The sequence below is a fragment of the Vipera berus genome (assembly GCF_964194415.1).
Source record: "Vipera berus genome assembly, chromosome: Z".
Taxonomy (NCBI): domain Eukaryota; kingdom Metazoa; phylum Chordata; class Lepidosauria; order Squamata; family Viperidae; genus Vipera; species Vipera berus.
In genome coordinates this window covers 133,836,592-133,854,883 of record NC_138205.1, presented here as the reverse complement: position 1 = coordinate 133,854,883, position 18,292 = coordinate 133,836,592, and the positions used below count along the sequence as shown (strand labels likewise).

At 64.7% G+C, this 18,292-nt stretch overlaps 1 protein-coding gene across 1 annotated transcript in view; it reads right to left on the bottom strand.

Annotated features, from left to right (window-relative positions):
• Positions 1-293: 293 nt before the first annotated feature.
• Positions 294-18,292, bottom strand: part of LOC308679064 (arf-GAP with GTPase, ANK repeat and PH domain-containing protein 3-like) — a gene marked incomplete at its 5' end in the record, with an annotated part of 45,810 nt that continues 27,811 nt past the window's right edge. Inside the window, 8 exons of the mRNA XM_081346299.1 lie at positions 294-1,042; positions 1,763-2,018; positions 4,793-5,015; positions 5,248-5,338; positions 5,559-5,713; positions 9,281-9,442; positions 12,136-12,315; positions 17,634-18,086. Coding sequence (XP_081202425.1) covers positions 830-1,042; positions 1,763-2,018; positions 4,793-5,015; positions 5,248-5,338; positions 5,559-5,713; positions 9,281-9,442; positions 12,136-12,315; positions 17,634-18,086 — 1,733 coding nt within the window. The 3' untranslated portion in view covers positions 294-829. The remainder of the gene's footprint in view (positions 1,043-1,762; positions 2,019-4,792; positions 5,016-5,247; positions 5,339-5,558; positions 5,714-9,280; positions 9,443-12,135; positions 12,316-17,633; positions 18,087-18,292) is intronic.

The window sequence follows — 18,292 nt, the reverse complement described above, 5'->3', positions numbered from 1 at the left end:
CCCAAGGGAGACTCTCCGGGCCCTCCCTCCCATTAGGGCAGTTTTTTTCTCAGTACCGCTAAGCTGGGGTCCACCCCCCCGCCCCCCCCAACGTCGCTTCAGGTCCCAAAGCAAGGCCTGGCACGGAAAGGCAGCTGTGATGGGGGGGGGGGTCAGCTGTCACCCCACAAGGCTCTAAGATTTGAAGGGGAGAGCGGGAAGCCACCACCCGCGTTCACAGATCCCTGGCTCCGTGGCCCCCTCCCTTCCTCCCGCCCCCCAGGATCACAAAAGCGACTGCAGAAGAGGAGATGGGGCAGTTCCTTTATTTCGTAGCTTCTCTGCTGGGGGGTGGGTGGGGGGAAACGACATTCGCTCACACTTGCGCGCTCAGAGACGCGCGCACACACACACACACGTGCAAACGGGGCAAAAAACCGTATTTACAGACTGTCATATAAATATTTCCAATGTACACTTTATACACGAGTGACTTGAAACGGAGGGGGCAGGGGTCTCAGCCATCATCGAAACTGCGCGCCCCCCCCTTTCCCGCTCCCCCCTTTCCCCGGTGTCGAGTCCTGGCAGGGGGCGAGGAATTTGCAGCAGGTCCAGTGAGAAGCGGAAAAGTGGGCGAGGCAGGGGAGGAAAAGCAGGGGGTCTTCTGCTCAGCGCCCTCAATGGAGTCCACGTGCCCTTTCTCTTGGGGGGGGCAGGGGGGGCGCAGAAGGGGTACCCCATCGCCTCCAAGCTCTAGTCTCTTTGGGCTGCCAAAGGAGGGCGAGGAGCATGCAGGGGGGCTGCCGTGCTCTGCCGTGGGTAGGAGTGGGTGGGTGGGTGCGCCGATGTCTTAGCCGGGGCAGCCTGGCCCGGATAGCGGCGTGCCGGAGGCGTTGTTGTTGATGTTCCGGCGAGGCAGGCTTGGGGTGAGGCTGCCCGCCGGGGCTTCGCCGGGGCAGCCATGCTGCAGCAACATCTCCACGCATTCTTGGCTGCCGGCCCGGCGGGCGTAGCCCAGAGGTGTCAGGCCGCGGGCATCCCGGCTCTTCACGTCCACGCCGTACTGCAGGGAGGAGAACACACCAAGCTCAGGGAGGGTCCTTCCGGTGTGTGTGTGGGGGGGGGAGGGAGGGAATACTTTTGCAGGCTGGAGAGGGCCCCCAGTGTGCATCTATGTGTGTTTGTAGGTGTGTGTCTCCTTGCCCAGATGAGCGGCTGGGTGAAGACCACGTTTGCCATGGCGCAGGAGAGGTGCAGCGCCGTCCGTCCGTCCCCGTAGGTCTCGTCCACCTCTTCATCGGGGCCATTTGTTTGTGTGTGTGTGGGGGGAGGGAATATTTGTGCAGGCAGGAGGGCCCCCAGTGTGCATCTATTTGTGTTTGTATGTGTGTGTCTCCTTGCCCAGATGAGCGGCTAGGTGAAGACCGCGTTCCCCATGGCGCAGGAGAGGTGCAGCGCCGTCCGTCCGTCCCCGTAGGTCTCGTCCACCTCTTCCTCGGGGCCATTTGTTTGTGTGTGAGGGGAAGGGAATACTTGTGCAGGCAGGAGAGGGCCCCCAGTGTGCGTCTATGTGTGTTTGTATGTGTGTGTCCCCTTGCCCAGATGAGCTGGGTGAAGACCGCATTCGCCATGATGCAGCGCCGTCCATCCCCGTAGGTCTCGTTCACCTCCTCCTCGGAGCCATTTGTGCGTGTGGGGTGGAGGGAATACTTGTGCATGCAGGAGAGGGCCCCCAGTGTGTGTGTGTGTGTGTCTGTCTGTGTGTGCGCGCGCGTCTCCTTACCCAGATGAGCAGCTGGGTGAAGACCACGTTCGCCATGGCGCAGGAGAGGTGCAGCGCCGTCCGTCCGTCCCCATCACCGTAGGTCTCGTTCACCTCTTCCTTGGAACCGTGAGCCAGCAGCAACACCACCGTCCGGAGATCGTCCTCCACAACCGCTCGCAGCAGCTGCTGGCCCAGGGGCACATCCGAGTGGGGCAAGGGCGCCAGGAAGAGCTTCTGCTCGTACTTGGCCCGGATCCAGCGCTCCTTCTCCTCTCTGCAGAGAGAGACAGAGAGAGAGAAAGACACACACACGGCTGTCGGGGGCCTTGGGGAGGCGTCCCAAAGCTCGCCTGCCGCCCTCCCCCGGAGACACCCCGCTATCTGGACTCCCCAGCTGGAAAGGCCGGGGTGGAGGAGAGACGGGCCCCACAGCACTATCGTGGCTGCCATCTCCCGCACACAAAGGGGCAGGGGGAGCGCACGATCGATGCGGCCGGCACCCCGCTATCTGCCTCCTATTCTATCCATCTGCATCTGCTTGGGCAGCCGACTGAGCGTGCTCATTTCTCTCTTCCTCTCCCCCCCCCGGTCCCCTGACCCCCCCCAGGCCGCCACTGATAAGCCCGACAGAAAGGGGTCTCTTGTCTGGGTGTCCGGATGAGTGAGTGACAGGCTCGGCCAGACAAGGCGGCCGGCCCTCCCTTGGGCCGCCCTGCCGGGGCCTGGCTTAACCCTCGCTTTCCCAGCCCGGCAAACACCCCTCCCACTCTGCTGCTGCCTCCTCCTCCTCCTCCTCAGAGCTTGGGGGACACACGGACTCGGAGCAAAGGAATGGTCCCCCCCTGCTTTGCAGGGACGGGTGGTCGGGAGGAGGTCTAGCTCCCCCCCACAGGTGGCCAGAAGAAGGGAGTGAGCGGGGCAGGGCCCTTCTAGCCCATTCCTGGGGGGTGGGTGGGCATGCTGGTTTCACCGGAGACGGCCCAGGAGGGCAGCCCAAAGGGGGGGGGCAAGAACAGCGCCCCTCTACCCCCTCTTTGGGAGCCTCATTGGGGGTCTCGGCTGAAAGGCTTGGCCGAGGGGGGGGGAGGAAAGACGGAGGGGCGAAGCGGGAGAAGTCCTGCCTGGTTCCTCCTGGATAAAGACCCCCCCCCAAGTCCAGGGCGGGGGGTGGGCGGGTAGGAAAATTCTGACGCTCCTATTTATGCCTGTGCGGCCTTCCCACGAGCCAAGTCAAAGGGGGGGGGAAGGGGGGGAAAGGAAAAAGCGGGGTTCGCGTAACAGCCGTTGTTCCTAAATTGAGAACTGTGGGGATTCGCTTATGTGACCGTGGCGGGAAAAGCCGGAAAACGGGACAAAGCTTCCTTAAGAAATCTCACCTTCAGCAACCGAAATTCTGGACACGCACACACACACACACACATCACCTTATCTTTTCGGTTACATGGGACCGCCTAACTCTCCTGCAGCCCCCTCCCCATTTAACCAGCTTCCAAATTACGTCGTCCTGGCTCGGAGCGCTTGCGCGTCAAGAGACGTCACACAATCCGAGCCGAGAGCCGGCCTGGATTTCAGCACCACCGGGATTCTCCTCCCGAGGGGCTTCCTGGCCCCTCCTCAATCCGGCCTGCCAAAGGGACACACACACACACCCCGGCCCGGCAACCCTCCGCCGGCCCCCACCCGCTTTTCTTCCGCCTCGCCCAGGGCCCTCCAGAAGCCGACCGGATGGGCATCCTTCTAGGGTTTGGGGGCTGCCCGCCAAATGGGCATCCCTCTGGGGCTTTGGGGTTGCCCGCCCTGCTCCTGACAGCTCCCCGGTTTGGTCTGGAGAAAGGACCGCTCTGCCCCCCCCAGTCTTTTGCCACCTTCGCTGAGCCACCGGGATTGGGGGCGGGGACTCAGCTCGCTTTCCGTGGGCCCGACGTGGCCTTCCATGTTTTATCCGCCTCCGCTTTCGCCAATAATCCAAGTTTCAGACGGGAAGTCCCAGACCGACACCCCCCCCAAAAAAAACTGGGCTCAGAGCTTCTGCCGCCACGTGAGAAATGAGCCGAGTTCCAGCTCAGCCCCCCCGTTTTTAACGACTTTACACGCCCCACGGTTCTTAAGCGAATCCCTGCCAGCTGTGCAATTGACTTAGCTCGTCCAAAAGTCGTAAGACGGGATCACGCCATCCCCCCCCCCACAGCTGCCCGACCCCTCCCCGGGATGCCGCGACCGTCAACTGGTCAAGCGTCTGGACTTAAATCGCCTGACCACCACCCCCGGGGATGCTGCCGCGGTCGTTAAGGACGAAACCTGGCCCTTTTCCCAGTGCCGTTGTAACTTCAAGCGGTCGCTAAATGAACAGCTGTACGTTTAGGGGCGCCCGAACGTATAGAGCCTCGGCAAAAACGCCATTTGGCTAATTTTTTTGTCCCGTGACTTTTCTGCTTTCCGCCGCCCCCCCCAGGTCTCAGTTCATGCCCTGCTTGTTGCCCCTCGCCACTCTGCCCCCCCCCACATCTGTGACCCCTCCACATCTGGCTTTGCCTTCCAGTGGCTGCCCTCTCCCCCCTTCTCACCAGCCCCCGTCCCCTGGCCGGAAAGAGGCGGAAAGCCCCAGGACGGCCCATCGGCGGCAGGCAACGGGCACCGGAAAGCGGGGAGGGGGTGAAGGCCCCAGACGAAGGGGGGGTGTCTAACCTGCCCCTCCCCAATCCAGCCATTCTGGGTCTGGGGGCTTCTTTTGGAGAAAGACAACCCGATCCGGCTTCCAAGCAGCCACCGCGCTCTTGACCCCAAAACCTATGCACTTGGGGTGTGTGTGTGTGTGTGTGTGTGTGTGTGTGTGTCCCGTGTTGTTCCCGGACCCCTCCGTTTCTCCCACGGTTCAGGAAGGGAGCGGGCTCAGCCTCCTGCCTCCCCACAGCCAGGTCTGGCGTGTCTGGGTGGGCAGGGCAGGGGCGCAGGCGTGCACGTGTGTGTGTGTGTGTGTGTGTGTGTGCTGGGGAAGAGACCCCCCTATTTCGAGAGGGGCAGGGAAAGGGGGGGCGGAATCCGGCCTACCTGGAGCTCTCCGGCCCCGGCTTAGGGTAATTCTTAGGAGCATCTTCCCAGACGGAGTTGGCCAGGCTGTTGCCGATGGCCGTCATCACCATCGCCAGCTCCAGCGGCCAGTCGTCCAGGTCCAAGGAGCGGACGCGGGAGAGGTGGGTGCCCAGGTGCCGGTGGATGCCCGAGCATTCGATGCAGATCAGGGCGCCCAGGTTCAGGCTGGCCCAGTCCGGATCTGGGCGGGCGGGCGGGAGCGAAAGGTGGAGGGGTCAGCCCAGCTGCTGAACTCCCCCTCCCCCCCAAAAAATCCGGTCTCTCCTCCAGCCTCCCCTCGGCTCTCCCCGGAGGCCAGTTCCAGCGGCCGAGCACCGGGGCCTCTTCTCAACCCCCCCCCACGTCCATCTCCTGGGGGGGGAGGTCGAGAGGCCACGGAAAAGCCCCCCACCCCCCCACCCCCGGCTACTCACTGGCCGCGTCGCAGTCCACGCAGAAGCTGTTGCCCCGGACGTTGCGGATGGACTGGAGGGCCACGGCATCGCTCTGGCTGCCCAGCCGCGACTGGAAGAGGACGGATTTCAGCCCCGCTAAGGCGGGCAGCCCCACAGCGGACAGTTGGGAGGAGGGGGGGAGGAGGAGGAGAAGGCCGGTGTGTGTGTCTCCGTGTGCGTGCTTTTCCAGGGTCTCGGCCCGGCGGATGAGCCCAAACGGAGAAGAGCCACGTCCGCCTGCCCCCTCCTCCAAGACCGAAGCCACCCCCCTTACCCCTCCCCCCGCTCACCTTGTGCTTGCTGCTCTCGCAGCCCTGCAGGCTGGCCAGGATCTGGCTCTCGATGGCCTGGACCCACAATTCCCTCTCCTCGGCGGCCGAGGCCTCGAAGAGCCACGACTGGCCGGTCAGGGAGACCACCACGAACTCAAAGCTCTCCTCTTGCTCTGCAAGGCGGGGGGGGGGGGGAAAGGGGGGAGGGAAAGGGGCGGAGCTCAGCTTCCACGTAGCGTCTCCCCCCGTTCCCCCTCTGCCAACCTGCCTCTGCCCTCCCCTTACCCCCCCACCCCACCCCGGTGCCTCCCGAGGGCAAGAGAGGACTCGGGGTGGGGAGGAATTGGGGAGGGGGAGCTCGGCCCTTCTCCTCCAGCGGCCCCCACCACCACCCGTCCTTTGGGGGAGGGGGGGTGCGGCGAAGGCTCCAGTCAAAGGGGCTGATGGGAAAAAGGAGGGGAGGCCTGGTGGACCGAACCGCCCTGAAGCGCCTGGTGCCGTTTTTCAAACCTGGCGCCCCTCTTTTCCTGGCTTCCCGCCAGACGCCCGGATTTCCTGACCGGCGAGGCGGAGGCTCCAGAAGGGAGGACCGGAGACCATCAGGCCCAGCGGAAGGGGGGGGCTCCGGGCAAGGGGACAAGCCGGCCCCCAGGAGCCTCCCGGAGGACCCCCCCAACCAAGAGGGGGGGTGTCTCTGCTTGACCAAGAGAGAGAGAGAGAGAGAGAGAGCGAAGCCACTGAACTAGCCTGCAAGGGCAGGGCCCAAACAGGGACCCCTGCGGCAGTCCAGCCAACTTGCGGCCGGACCGCCCTATCCGGGGAGGGGAGGGGACAGCCGACGGGTGGAGGGAGGCTGGGCGGCCTTGGCAGGCAGACAAGAGCCAGGGATTGTGTGTGCGGGGCTTGTGTGTCTCCTTTAAGGGTAAGGGGCTACCCCCCTAATTTCTTCCTCTCCCCCTCCTCTCCTGGGGGGCTAGAACAGGGGCGTAGTCGGAGGCACCCCGGTTGAGGCCGATTTCCACCCCTCCCCCTCATCCCGCTGTGTGGAAAAGTGGGGGGGACCCCCCTCCCATCCCCCCCAGACTCAAGAGAGAGAGAGAGAGAGAGAGAGAGAGAGAGAGAGAGAGAGAGAGAGGCCTGGCTGGGATGGGGGGCTGAGGGAAGGGCCAGCTCTTCTAAAGGGAGGACCCCCCCCTGCCCAGAAGACCCCCCTCCCCCGCCAGGCTGGGTCCGCCCTCCCTCTCAAAGGGAGGGCCAGGCGTCGTCTCCTAGAGCCCCCGGTACGCCAGGTGCGTTGGCCAGAACGGGGGGGGGGCACCGGCGTCTGCCCACTGGGCAGGCTGTGTGGGAGGGGGGGGAGAGGAGGACCCTCCGGGCTGGAGGTGCCCCCCCTTTTTCCCCTCCGTTGCTTGGGCCACCAGCTCCCAGTTCAGCCCCACTCACTCACTGGGGGGGTGGGAATCACCCAGCTTGCCTTCCTCTGTGCCCGCCCCACCATGGCTCCAGCCCAGCCCTGGTGTCGTCTTTGGGCAGAATGGGGCGCGGGGGGGCGCCACCGCGTGTCTTCCCCACTGGGCAGGCTGTGTGGGGGAGGGCAGAGGAGTGCCCCCCTTTTTCCCCCTCTGTTGCGTGGGCCACCAGCTCCCAGTTCAGCCCCACTCGCTCACTGGGGGGGGGGAGGCACCCAGCCTGCCTTCGCCCGCCCGCCCCACCACTGCTTGGTTTTGCTTGGTTTTTCCTGCCGCATTCCTGGGGGCTCCCCGGGGCGAGCCCCCCCCTCAACTCATTAGCTCAGTGACTGACCAACTGAGAAATTAGAGGAACATTTGCGTAATGGGATGGGAGCAGGGGGGGGCGGCGCGGGGAAGGGAGGGGCCGGTGCGGCTGAGGACTTGGCACCTCGGGTGGGGGGGGGCGAGAGAAACTCCGTGTGGCAGCCGTCACCCGGTGAGCGAGGGCCGGGGCGGGGGGGGGGGGGGAGAGAGCCTGATGATTTTTGCATGGCGCTTGACGGAGCGACTGCTGGAGTGCCGACTGCTGGAGTGCCGGAGAGGCGCGAGAGCGCTGCGGCTGCCTTAAGGGCTCTTAACCCCGGAGACCTCGTCTCCCGGCGCTGCCACGGCAACCAGCCCTCCAAATGAGGGAGGCAATTAGCGGGGGGGGGGGGTGGGTGGGTGCACTGCCCCGGGGGCAGGGGGGGGAACCGGCCAACCGGACGTGGCCACCCGAAGGCTGCCAGGTCAGGGGTGGACCCCAGTTCCCTTCCGCAACCCCCCGCCCGCCCGGGTTGGGATGTGCGTGTGCGCACCCCCTTCCTTGCCCAGCCGCTGGCATCTGCCCACCTGCCCTCTTCCCCGGCAGCCTTGTGCCGAGGCTTGCCGGGGGAATCCGCAAACGGGGGACTGTGGGGGGGGTCTGCCTGTGGCGGGGGGGCCATTCGTAAATGTCACTCGGCTGCTGCCTCATTTTGCAGCTCATTAAACCCAATATTCGCAACCTGTATTAGTGCGGTGGGACCCCCCCTTTCCTCCTCCTCCTCTTCCCTCTCCCCCACCGGGCAAGGCGCGGCATGGGGGAGGGAGAGCCACAACAGCGGGAGGGGGGGAGAAGAGCAAGAAACCCCTCCCCCCTTGCTGCCAAAGGAGGGCCGGGCGCTCAGGGTGGCACCGGGGAGCGGGTGGCCGGCCGTGGAAGGGAGGGTACCAAGTGGGGCCCACCCATCCCAGACGGCTGGCAGAGGCGGGGGGGCGAGCTGCAGAGATCACAGTGGGGCAGAGGAGGGCCGCCAGCCGGTCTGTCTTGGCCCAGGCAGGGCCGAAATGCCCTCTGCCCTCTTCCCCCCCCCGCCCATCTCTCAGCCCCACCAGCCGTGGGCTCTTCTGTAGCCCTCCGAGGGGGATGCCGGTGCCCCTGCCCACACGTAAGGGGGGGGACAGGGCTGCTGGAGGGGGGGAGGGCCTGTGAGCTGCATGGAAAGAGCAGCAGCCTGTGTGTGTGTGTGTGTGTATGTGTGTGTGTGTGTGTGTGTGTGTGTGTGTGTGTGTGTGTGATTTATGACCCTTCGGAGCACCCAAGCCTCCTGCCACTTGCTTCCCCTCCCCGTCCGAACAGCTGCCCCAACGAGGCAAACCGGGTGGCCAATTCCTCCCTTCGCCCGCTCTCCTCTCGGGGTTGCCAACCCGTGGCTGGTGTGCCGGCAAGGGGGCGCCCCCAGCCTTTCCCAGCCCAAAACCCACGGCGGCTTCCCCATCGTGCCCACAAGCCGGACCGAAGGACCCGGGACAAAAGTTCAGGCTGCGGCGCCGGGCTGGCACAACCTCGGCCGGGGAGGGGGGACAGGGAGGCCGCGGAACGTGGCTGGGCCGGCTTCCTTGCCACGCGCGCCGGGAACGCGTCTCGCTGGGCCAACGGGCGTCCGATCACGTTGTGGGAACCCAGGGAAAACCCAAAACAAAACGATGCGCTCCGTTGGGCCGAACCGGGTCCTTTCAGACGGCGGGTGCCGTGCCGGCAGGGACGCACAAGACAACTGCCCGCCCTGGCCCATTTGAGCTCGGTCGGTGTGAAGCCCCCCCCCATCACCTCCCCAGGCTGCCTCCAAAGCCTGGAAGCCGCACAGCCCTCCCTCCTTTACGGAAAGGGAAGGGCATCCATGTCGGCTCTCTGCACAAGCCCAGAAGACTCGGAGGCCCCAGGAGCTGCCCTGTGCCCGCCAGAGAAGCCCCCCACCCCCAGCTCACCTTCCGCCATGCTGCCCGCCCCGTCGGGCCGACCCGTGCCTGTGCTTTTTTTCCGACGGTGCTTCTTCCGGTTGGCATGAGGGGACGGGGGCGGTTCCAGCTTGGGGCTGGCCGTGCTGGAGACGTTGGGGCTGGAACTGAGGGAGTCGCTGGCACCGTTGGCTGGAGGGGGGGGGGGAAAGAACAAAGAGGGGGGCAAAGAGTCAGGCCCTACCAAAGGAAGCCTTTCCCCCCCCTCTCCCCCAGCCAGGCCCTCCGCAAACCCCTGCCAGGGCGACGGAGAGACACGTCGGGAGCTGCCACGCGCCAAATTTATCCTCAATCATACTGTTCCTCACAATTAATAGCAGAATTAGAAACAATCAGGGAGATGGCTAATTACTGTCAATTAGAGTGCACTAATCAAGCTCCGATCGCGCACACACACATGCCCGTGCACGCACGCACACACACACACGCCCGCGCACCATGCGCCACGGCACGGCTCTCTCGCCATTAAATGTCAAATTTCATTAGAGACCAGCAACAAAATCAAGAGCGCCGGCAGCTCGCTTCCAACTGCGGGAGAGAGCCAAGTGCCTCCAATCAGCGCCGGGCGGAAGACGCCCCACCAGGGCTGCCAGGTCCCCCCCCCTCTAATGCCCCTCTGCTGGACAGGAACCCGGGCCACCCCCCCCACGCCAAAGGGCCGGAGGGGCAGTGAGGGCGAGGGGGGGGCAAGCACCGTCCTTCCACCAGCGCTGCCTCTCCCCAGCCGAAGTCCGTGTGCTGAAAGGCCGGGCTGGGCCTTCCCCCATGGCAATGTTGGCTGAGAATCACACAGCCCCAGCTCAGAGCACCCGGAGGGGCCAAGGGTGCGTGTGCGGAGCCCAGGGAGAGGGTCACGGGTGCCCAATCCCTCCCCCCAAGGGCCTGGCAAGGTAAACCTTGGCGTGGCAGGCCTGAGGGCACCCAGCCTCCCCTCCTTCCAATTGGGGGGCGACAGGGAGGGAGAGCAGCAACGGAGGACCCCCCCCCCGGATGCTGTTGGTCACCCTGCTGCTCCTCCACACCCGGGGCAGGATCGGGCCCCGGAAGGAGGAGACTGTCTGCTGGCAGACCCGGGGCAGAGTCTGTGTGTGTGTGTGTGTGTGTGTGTGTCTTCCCATCCACTTCGGAAGGAGCCCCCACATTCAGCAGCCCCCACCGAGCCTAGGACGGCTCTGGGGAGGGGTCCCCCCCAACTCCTCCCACAGGCAGGCTGGCCACCCTTGTCAGGCCAGGGCTGCCCCTCCTCGGGCCTGTAGCACACCCGGACACTGCCCAGCCCCTCCCTTCCTCTTGCCGGCCCGGCCTCTGAACGGGGCAGGAGCCCCCTAGTCAAAGAGACACCTCCCCAACCTTTTGCGCACTGAAGGGGTCACCGGTTCCGTGCAGAGCGGTTTTCCCACGGACCGGACAGTACGTGGTTTTGCGTGCTGCCTGCATCCCGCGGATGCCACTTCGCTCGTTTCTGCGGACCGGTTGCTGGCCTTCTGGGACCGGGACCGGTCCACAGACGGGGCGTTGGGGACCTCTGACCTAGACCAGAGGCCCCCAACCTTTTTGGGCACCGGGGATCACCGGTTCCATGGAGAAGGGTTTTCCCGCGGCCCGGGCAGTATGTGGTTCTGCGTGCTGCCTGCCTCCAGCGGACAGGGCTTCGCTCGTTTGTGGAGTCTGGTTGCTGGCCTGCCGGGCCCAGGCCTGCTCCACAGAGCGGGGGTTTGGGACCCCTGCCCTAGATGGCTGTTGCAGGGCAGGGCTGCCTCCTCCCCACACGGCCGGGCCGGGCCCTCTGCCCGGCTGGCTGCTGCCACTGCCGCTCGCTCCCTCGCCCGCTCGCTCTGCCCCATCAGCAGTAACAGTCTGATTAATTCGCTTCCAGCAGGGAGCTGATGGGCCAATGATGGAGGCGCTGCGCCAGGCGCGCTGAAATTGATAGTTTTTCACAGTTACAAATGAGGAGCCTCCCCGGCTCCAAATGGCGGCGGCGCAGTCGGACTCCGGTAATGATCATAAAGAGGCTCTCTTTAAACTGCGAAAGCCCCTGGGAGGGGGGGGAGCGGGGGTGGCTGCCGCGCTAATGAGAACGACAAGGGGGCGAGCAGGCGTCGCGCGGAGGCGGCCTCCCTCTTGATGTGCGTTTAACGGCTTTTTTTACTGCGGCGGCCGTGCCAGGAAGCACCGAGTGATGGATGCCGCACAAGAAGCATTTATTTTCCAATTCGGCAAAGTGGCTACGTTGGGAAATGTATGAATTATTTTAATTCACTCAACTGTCCTGAAACACCCGGGCTGCGGCGGGGGGGGGGGAGGCAGGGAGGGAGGGAAGCGGGCAAGGCGAGAGGCAGTGGCGGGCGGGGGCTTCTGCCTGCTCGGCTCGGCTGGCTGCGAGGCCGGCCCCAGTGCCAGGCAGCCGGAGGAGAGGCCGGCCCACTGCCCTCGGGTCGGGAGGGGCACAACCGGCCCCTTGCCCAGTGCCGGTTCGGCTTAGAAGACGCATAGAAGACCCTCCCCCCTCGCAGGCTCCATGAAGCCGAGACCACCCGCAGCTGGGCAGCGCCGGAGAAAGCAGAGAGCCCTAGGTCCAGCCAGGAGTGTGTGCCCAGGGCAGCGGAGGGCATCGCAGAAAGCCAGCAGGGGCACAGACTTGTCCCCTCCCCTCCAGCCCTGGAGGGCCCAGGGCCGCATAAAGAGAGGGGGCATCCCAAGGGCACGACCCAAGCAGGCTTTTCTCTTGACTGTTTTAGCTGGCGACGGGCAACCACGCCGCCCTTCCAGTCCCCAAGCGCCTGGCTCTCCTCTCCCGCAGGGCCTCGGCGCGCGCCACTCACCTGCGCCGGGGGCGCCCCCGGGCATGACAACCGCCTCGCTCCACTGGTCGGCGCTGGAGACCGAGTAGGACCGCTGGTGGATGCCGCTGCCTTCCGGCTTCAGGCTGAAACCCCCCAGGTTGGTGCCGCTGCCCGAACGCTCCGAGTGCAAGGAGGTGCTGCTGGCCGAGTGGGGGGCACCTGTGAGGAAACCGGGGTGGGGGAGTGGGCAGAGAGAGAGACTGGCTAGCGGCAGGGCTGCTGCCCTTGCAGCCGCCCCTGGGAGACCGCGCTGCCCAGCCAGGCAAACACCCCATCCCCAGACTGGGGTCCTAGTCAGGCCCGGTGGGGGTTCGACCAGGGCTGTCCTGTCCTTCACGTTCCCCGCTCTGTGCCAGGACACGGAGCGGAAGGAACGAATCGGGGCCGAACTGGCGCCACGGGGCAGCTGTGCCAGGACACCCCCCCCCCAACCGAGAACTCAGACAGGACTGGGAAGAGCCGGAGGGGGGTTAGGGAAGGCCCGGGCAGTGGCAACAGGGCGCTATCCACATAGACAGGTTGCCACCACGGAAAAAACATCCCCCCCCCAGTCTCTTGGGCCCCGAGGGAAGCCCCGAACTGCCAGGAGACGGCTGCCCCCCACGGGCCCTGCTTCGCACCCTCCCCTCCCTTGTGCCCTGGCGGGGTCCCAAGCCGCAAGTGGGCAGCAGCAGCTCAATAGCACCCTCCCCCTCCCGGCGGGCCTCCCTTAAGCCTGGCCTATTTGAGCAGGGCCGAGACCACCGCCCCGCCCCAACTGGCCTCCCCATGCGGTCTGCCCTGGGACCCCCACCTTCTCTCTCTCTGCACGGGGGTCCACCCGCCGGGCTCCCAGGAGGAGGGCGGGAGGGGGGGGCTGCCTGCCCCAGCCAAACCTACCCAGAAGCCCACCAGAATGGGGTCTGCCTTTGCCAGCAAAAGGGGGGGGGCGGAAACTCCAGCCCCGCTCGGCCTGCCCCCCCCCACCCTCAAGTCCGCCCGGTTGCCAGGGCTGCACAGAGACGTGCTCGGCTGAGGCAGCCCCCCCTTCATTTCCCCCCCCAGGTTCCGCGCCTCAAAAGCATGTGTAAAAGCATGACACCGACTCTGCCACTAATTAGCCCTTAATTTACAAGACTGGCTCGGAAGGCTAATTAGCCGGCGCTCGGCTCCCAAACTCCGCATCCGTCTCCGCCGTCCCTGCCAGGAGGGTGAAGCAAGCAGGGCGAGAGAGCTGCCAGCCGGCCTGGCCCCTCGGTCAAGCTTCTCTCTCTCTCTCTCCCCCCCCCTACACCCCCCCCGACTGCTGCCCTCATCTCCCGGACACCCCCCGCCCCCCCTGAGAACCTGGTTCTGGTGCTGGGAAGAGAGCCTCTTCGGGCGAGGGGGGGTCCGTCCGGGATCCGAAGGAACCCAATAGCGCCAGACCATGTGCAGGGCGGGGGAAGGGGTGCCTCACTAAAAATGGGGGGGGTGATGAAAAGGGAGGGGAGGGCCCAGCAGGCCGTGTTGGGGGGAGGGAGGAAGAGGAGCAGGCCGTGTGGGACCAGGTACGGCAAAGCAGGAAAAGGCCAACCAGAGCACGGACATGGGAAGAAGACGACGACGTCCCTTCCAGGACGGAGAGCCCCCCCCAGTAGCCTTGACCCTTCTAAGGGGGGGGTGGGGGTTGTCGGAAACACCTCCATTGCTTGGGCCCTGGGGGCACCCCCCGACGAACCTGAAGAGGGCCTGGCTCCTGTGGCTCCTGCTCCCCCACCCCACCTTTCCCGGCTCCCCACCTCAGGACAGCGGAAGCCCCCCCCCCTCACCAAGCTGTGGGGAAATTGGCACAATTTGCGCCGCCGGGAGGGGCAGCCCACGGAGGGGAGCCACGACTCCACCCCACTTCCCCCATCTCTCCGTGGCCCTACTCTCTTCTTCTTCAGCTAACCCTTAACCACCCCCCAAGCCAAACGGCAGCCTCCAGGCTTGCGGGCATTGACAGTGGGGGTGGGTGGGGGGAGACAGACACGGCCTGTGTCCTCCCAGCCCAAAAGGGAGAAGGGGGGATGGACATCGGGGCAGGGGGACTGTCCAGCGTTCAAAAGGAAATGCCCCATAAACCGGGGACTCTCCGCCTGGCAGCGGCCGAGCCACCGGGAGCTCCTCCGGCCTACGACGGCCGCCCCGTCGGGCTGTCTCCAAGGGCAGCCCAGGCAGGGGCAAAGGGCAGCCGTGCAGCCACAATCCACCCACGCAACACTTCCCCATAAATTTCCGGCAGGAAAAGCGGGGGGGGGGGGGCGCACTGATGGGGAGGCAGCTGGCAGAGGCTAGGCAGGTGGGCACTCAACCCCCCCCCGAGCCAGCCTGGGGAGGGGTCTCCCTCTCTCTCTCAAGCCTGGAAAGCCCGGTAGGAAGATGTAGGGGGGCACGTGGACCGGAAGACACCTCCCCCTCCCACCGAAGCACCGGCGGGGAGATTGCAAGGTGTGGGGGGGGGAAATCTCTCCACCGTCCTTTTAACGCTCGTCTGGCAAGTGGCTTTCTGATTCCAGATGTTCTCTGGGAGACCCCCGAGGTCTGACCGAGGGGAAGGGTCCCAAGCCTGCCCCGTGCAGCTGGGGTGGGACCCTCCTTGCCGCTCGGAGGCTGCTTCAGACGACTCCCTGGCAATGGGGGGGGAAAGAAACAGCCCCCCCGCCCGGTCACCCTTCCTTAGGCCCTCCTGGCAGAGTTCGGCCCCACAGCTTGGGGGGGGGCGCGCCGTTTTCACTAGGGCCGGCGTCCCCTCCATTTGCCTGGGAAGGGGGTCGCACGGAGCCCGCAAGGAAGGGGAGGGGCAAGTGGGACCCCCACCCTACCCCGAGGACCACAGCCGAGGGGGGTGGGTGGGAAGAGGGAGGAAGGGCCATTGGTGTGTGTGTTTGTGCGTGTTTGTGGGGTGGGGGCTTCGCCGAGGCTGCAAACCCCCGGGGAACCGAAGCGACAAAGAATGTCAGCTTGTTGGCTTTCCGCAAAAGAATGTTGGGTTTGACGGCCGGGCGAATTTCTCTTTTTCTTTTCGAAAGGCCGCTGGGGGGGAGGGGCGTGGGGGGCAGAGAGGACCACCCGGAAGAGAAGAGGGGCATGCTGAGGGAGGGGGGGGGTCCGTGACCCCAAGGGAAGGGTCCACCTCGGTCTCCATCAAGGAAGATGGAGGGGGGGCCCCAAACTGGACTTAGCAAAGCTAAAGCTGGGGGGTGGCGGGGAGCAACGGACCAGCGTCGGAGAGAAGGGCAAGGGGGGGTGGGGGCTTCCGAGCAATTCCCCCCCCTTCCGGAGGGCGGGGGACCTCCGCCCCCCTCCCCCGCAAAAAAAGAGGCTCCTGCTTCAATGTCATCACCCCTGCCGCGCCAGGGCCGGGGAGCCGCCGTGCTGAGGCCGGGTGCGGCGCGCGCTCCCCTTTCTTTGTTAATTCTCCCCTCATTACATTTGAAATTCCACAATCAGTGTGCTCTGTAATTGTCGAATTTGATGCTAATGATTAATGAATTAAACATGGATCCATCAATTAGTCCTTGGAGAATAATTCTGCATAAAGCAGCGGATAATGTAATTACAGTAACAAAGATAATGAGATGTTAACATCCACGGAGGGCCCGACGTGACAAGATCACAGCAGGCAGGGCAAGCCGCCCGGGGGGGGGGGGAGAGGGCTGGCAGAGCCGATCGCGGGCTCTGACCCCCCCCACCCCGGGAGGGAGGGGGCGGCGAAAGGAAGGGGGGGCCCACGGGCTCAGATAGACCTTGACACTGCCCCCCATTCACCAGTTAACACCCCCCCCCCGCAGGCGACAACGGGACCCTCCGGACAGGGTGGGCAGCTGACAGCCTTGCCGGTTTCGGCTGCAAGGCTGAACCCCGAGGCACCCCCACATGTGCCCCCCCAAAAGAGAGGGGGAAGCAGGAAGCCCCAGGCCCATTGCAGCAAAGCTTTTTTGGGGGGGGTGCCCCGGGAACCGAGACCTGCGCAGTCACCCGGACCGGTCAGAGGCCTCGCCCCAGCTCTGCGCGTGCACACACACACACAGACACCGCTGTAGCAGCTGGACCCGGGGAGGGGACTCTGGGCTGGGGAACCGTCTCCCCCCCCTCCCCGTGAGTGTCCGCCCCCGCCAGGGCCTGGGCGGAGGCAGCAGGTTGGCAGGCAGGCGAGGAGAGCCAGCGGCCTCCTGGCCTCCCTTCCTTGCTTCCCGCCAAACTTCCCAACTTCAGAGGGCTCCTCGGATGCTCAGCCGTAATGGGCCTTTAATGCTGGTGATTTGCATTTAATTAGACTCGGAAAACCGTTAATAGAGGCCCTCGCCTCCTCCTTCCCCCCCCTGCCTCCCCCGCCTGCACGCCTCCCGCCCCCCCCAAGATCCCATTAGAGGGAGGCTGGGCCGACGGAGGAGGAGGAGGAGGAAGAACAGAAAGAGGAAGAGGAAGAGGAGGGGAGGAGGAGGAGGGGAGGAGGAGAAAGAGAAAGAGGAGAGGAAAAGGAAGGAAGAGGAGAGGAAAGAGGAGGGGGAGGAGGAAGAGGAGGAAAGAGGAAGAGGAGGGGGAGGAGATGAGGAAGAAGGGAGAGGAGGGAGAGGAGGAAGGAGAAAGAGGAGAGGAAAAGGAAAGTGAGGAAGAGAAAGAGGAAGAGGGGAAAGAGGAAGAGGAGAAAGAGGAAGAGGAGGGGGAGGAGAGGAGGAAGAAGGAAAGAGAGGAGGGGGAGGAGGAAGAGAAAGAAGAAGAGGGGGAGGAGGAAAAGAAGGAGGGGAAGAGGAAGAGGAAAAGGGGGAGGAGAAGAGAAGAAGGAAGTAGAGGAGGGGGAGGAAGAAGTGGAAGAGGAAAGAAGAAGAGGGGAAGGAGAGGAGGAAGAAGGAAGGAGAGGAGGGGGAAGAGGAAGAGGAGGGGGAGGGGAGGAAAAGGAGGGGAAGAGGAAGAGGAAGAGGGGAAGGAGAGGAGGAAAAAGGAAATAGAGGGGGAGGAGGAAGAGGAGGGGGAGGAAAAGGAGGAGGGGAAGAGGAAGAGGAGGAAAGAGGAAGAGGGGAAGGAGGAAGAAGGAAATAGAGGGGGAGGAGGAAGAGGAGGCGGAGGGGAAGGAAAAGGAGGAGGGGAAGAGGAAAGAGGGGAAGGAGAGGAGGAAGAAGGAAATAGAGGGGGAGGAGAAAGAGGAAGAGGGGGAAGAAAAGGAGGAGGGGAAGAGGAAGAGGAGGAAAGAGGAAGAAGGGAAGGAAAGGAGGAAGAAGGAAATAGAGGGGGAGGAGGGGGAGGAAAAGGAGGAGAGGAAGAGGAAGAGGAAGGGAAGGAGGAAGAAGGAAGCAGAGGGAGAAGGAAGAAGAGGAAGAGGAGGAGAGGAAGAGGAAGAGAAGGAAGAAGGAGGCAGCGGCTGGGCTTGGGGAGGGAGGCCTACCCCCACTGTCTCAGTGGCTGGACCCCCCCCGTAGACTCCCAGAGACACCCCCCCTCCCCCGGTCTCTCCCCCGCCCTCCCCGGGCCCTTACTGGATCCTCCGGGGAAGGGCAGGGCGCTCCTCTCCTTGGCCAGGCCGTTGGTCTTGGGGCTGGCCCCGGGGACGGAGGCGGTGGGGGGCGCCGTGCTGGCCGCCCGGGGAAGCCTCTTGCCCGGCACTTTCACCGTCGTTCTGAGCAGGTCGATCTCCTTCCCGTGGACGTTCTGCATGTAGTCCTGGGGGGGGGGGAAGGGGAAAGGGGGAGGACGGGAGGGAAGACAGTATGGATCGGACCCGCCTCGCTCGCTTTCCGACCCTCCCCACCCTCGTACTCGGTCCCCGGTCCGGCTCGGCCAGACCCCCGGACTCGGGGAAGGCCCACTGCCTGTCCACAAACCACCCCCAGGCCGGTTCGCCCCGCCCCGCCGGGGAGGGTTTCCCTGCCTCAGCAGAAGCGCCGCGCGGCGCTCCTCCGGCGGGCGCCGCCCCGCCATTCCCCCGCTCGCTCGGTCACCAGCGTGCCGCCTTTACTGCCTGCCATAAAACGGCAATTTCTTCCCCAGCCTCCTCGCTAATTACGGCAGCCCGTTTCTCTCATTTCATTTTATTACTGGAATTAACAACGAGTTCAAAGCGTGGAAAGCTATTAAGATGTGTGATTAAGCCACATTCAATTAGCTTCTACAAACAATTTAATTGATGTTGCAGATA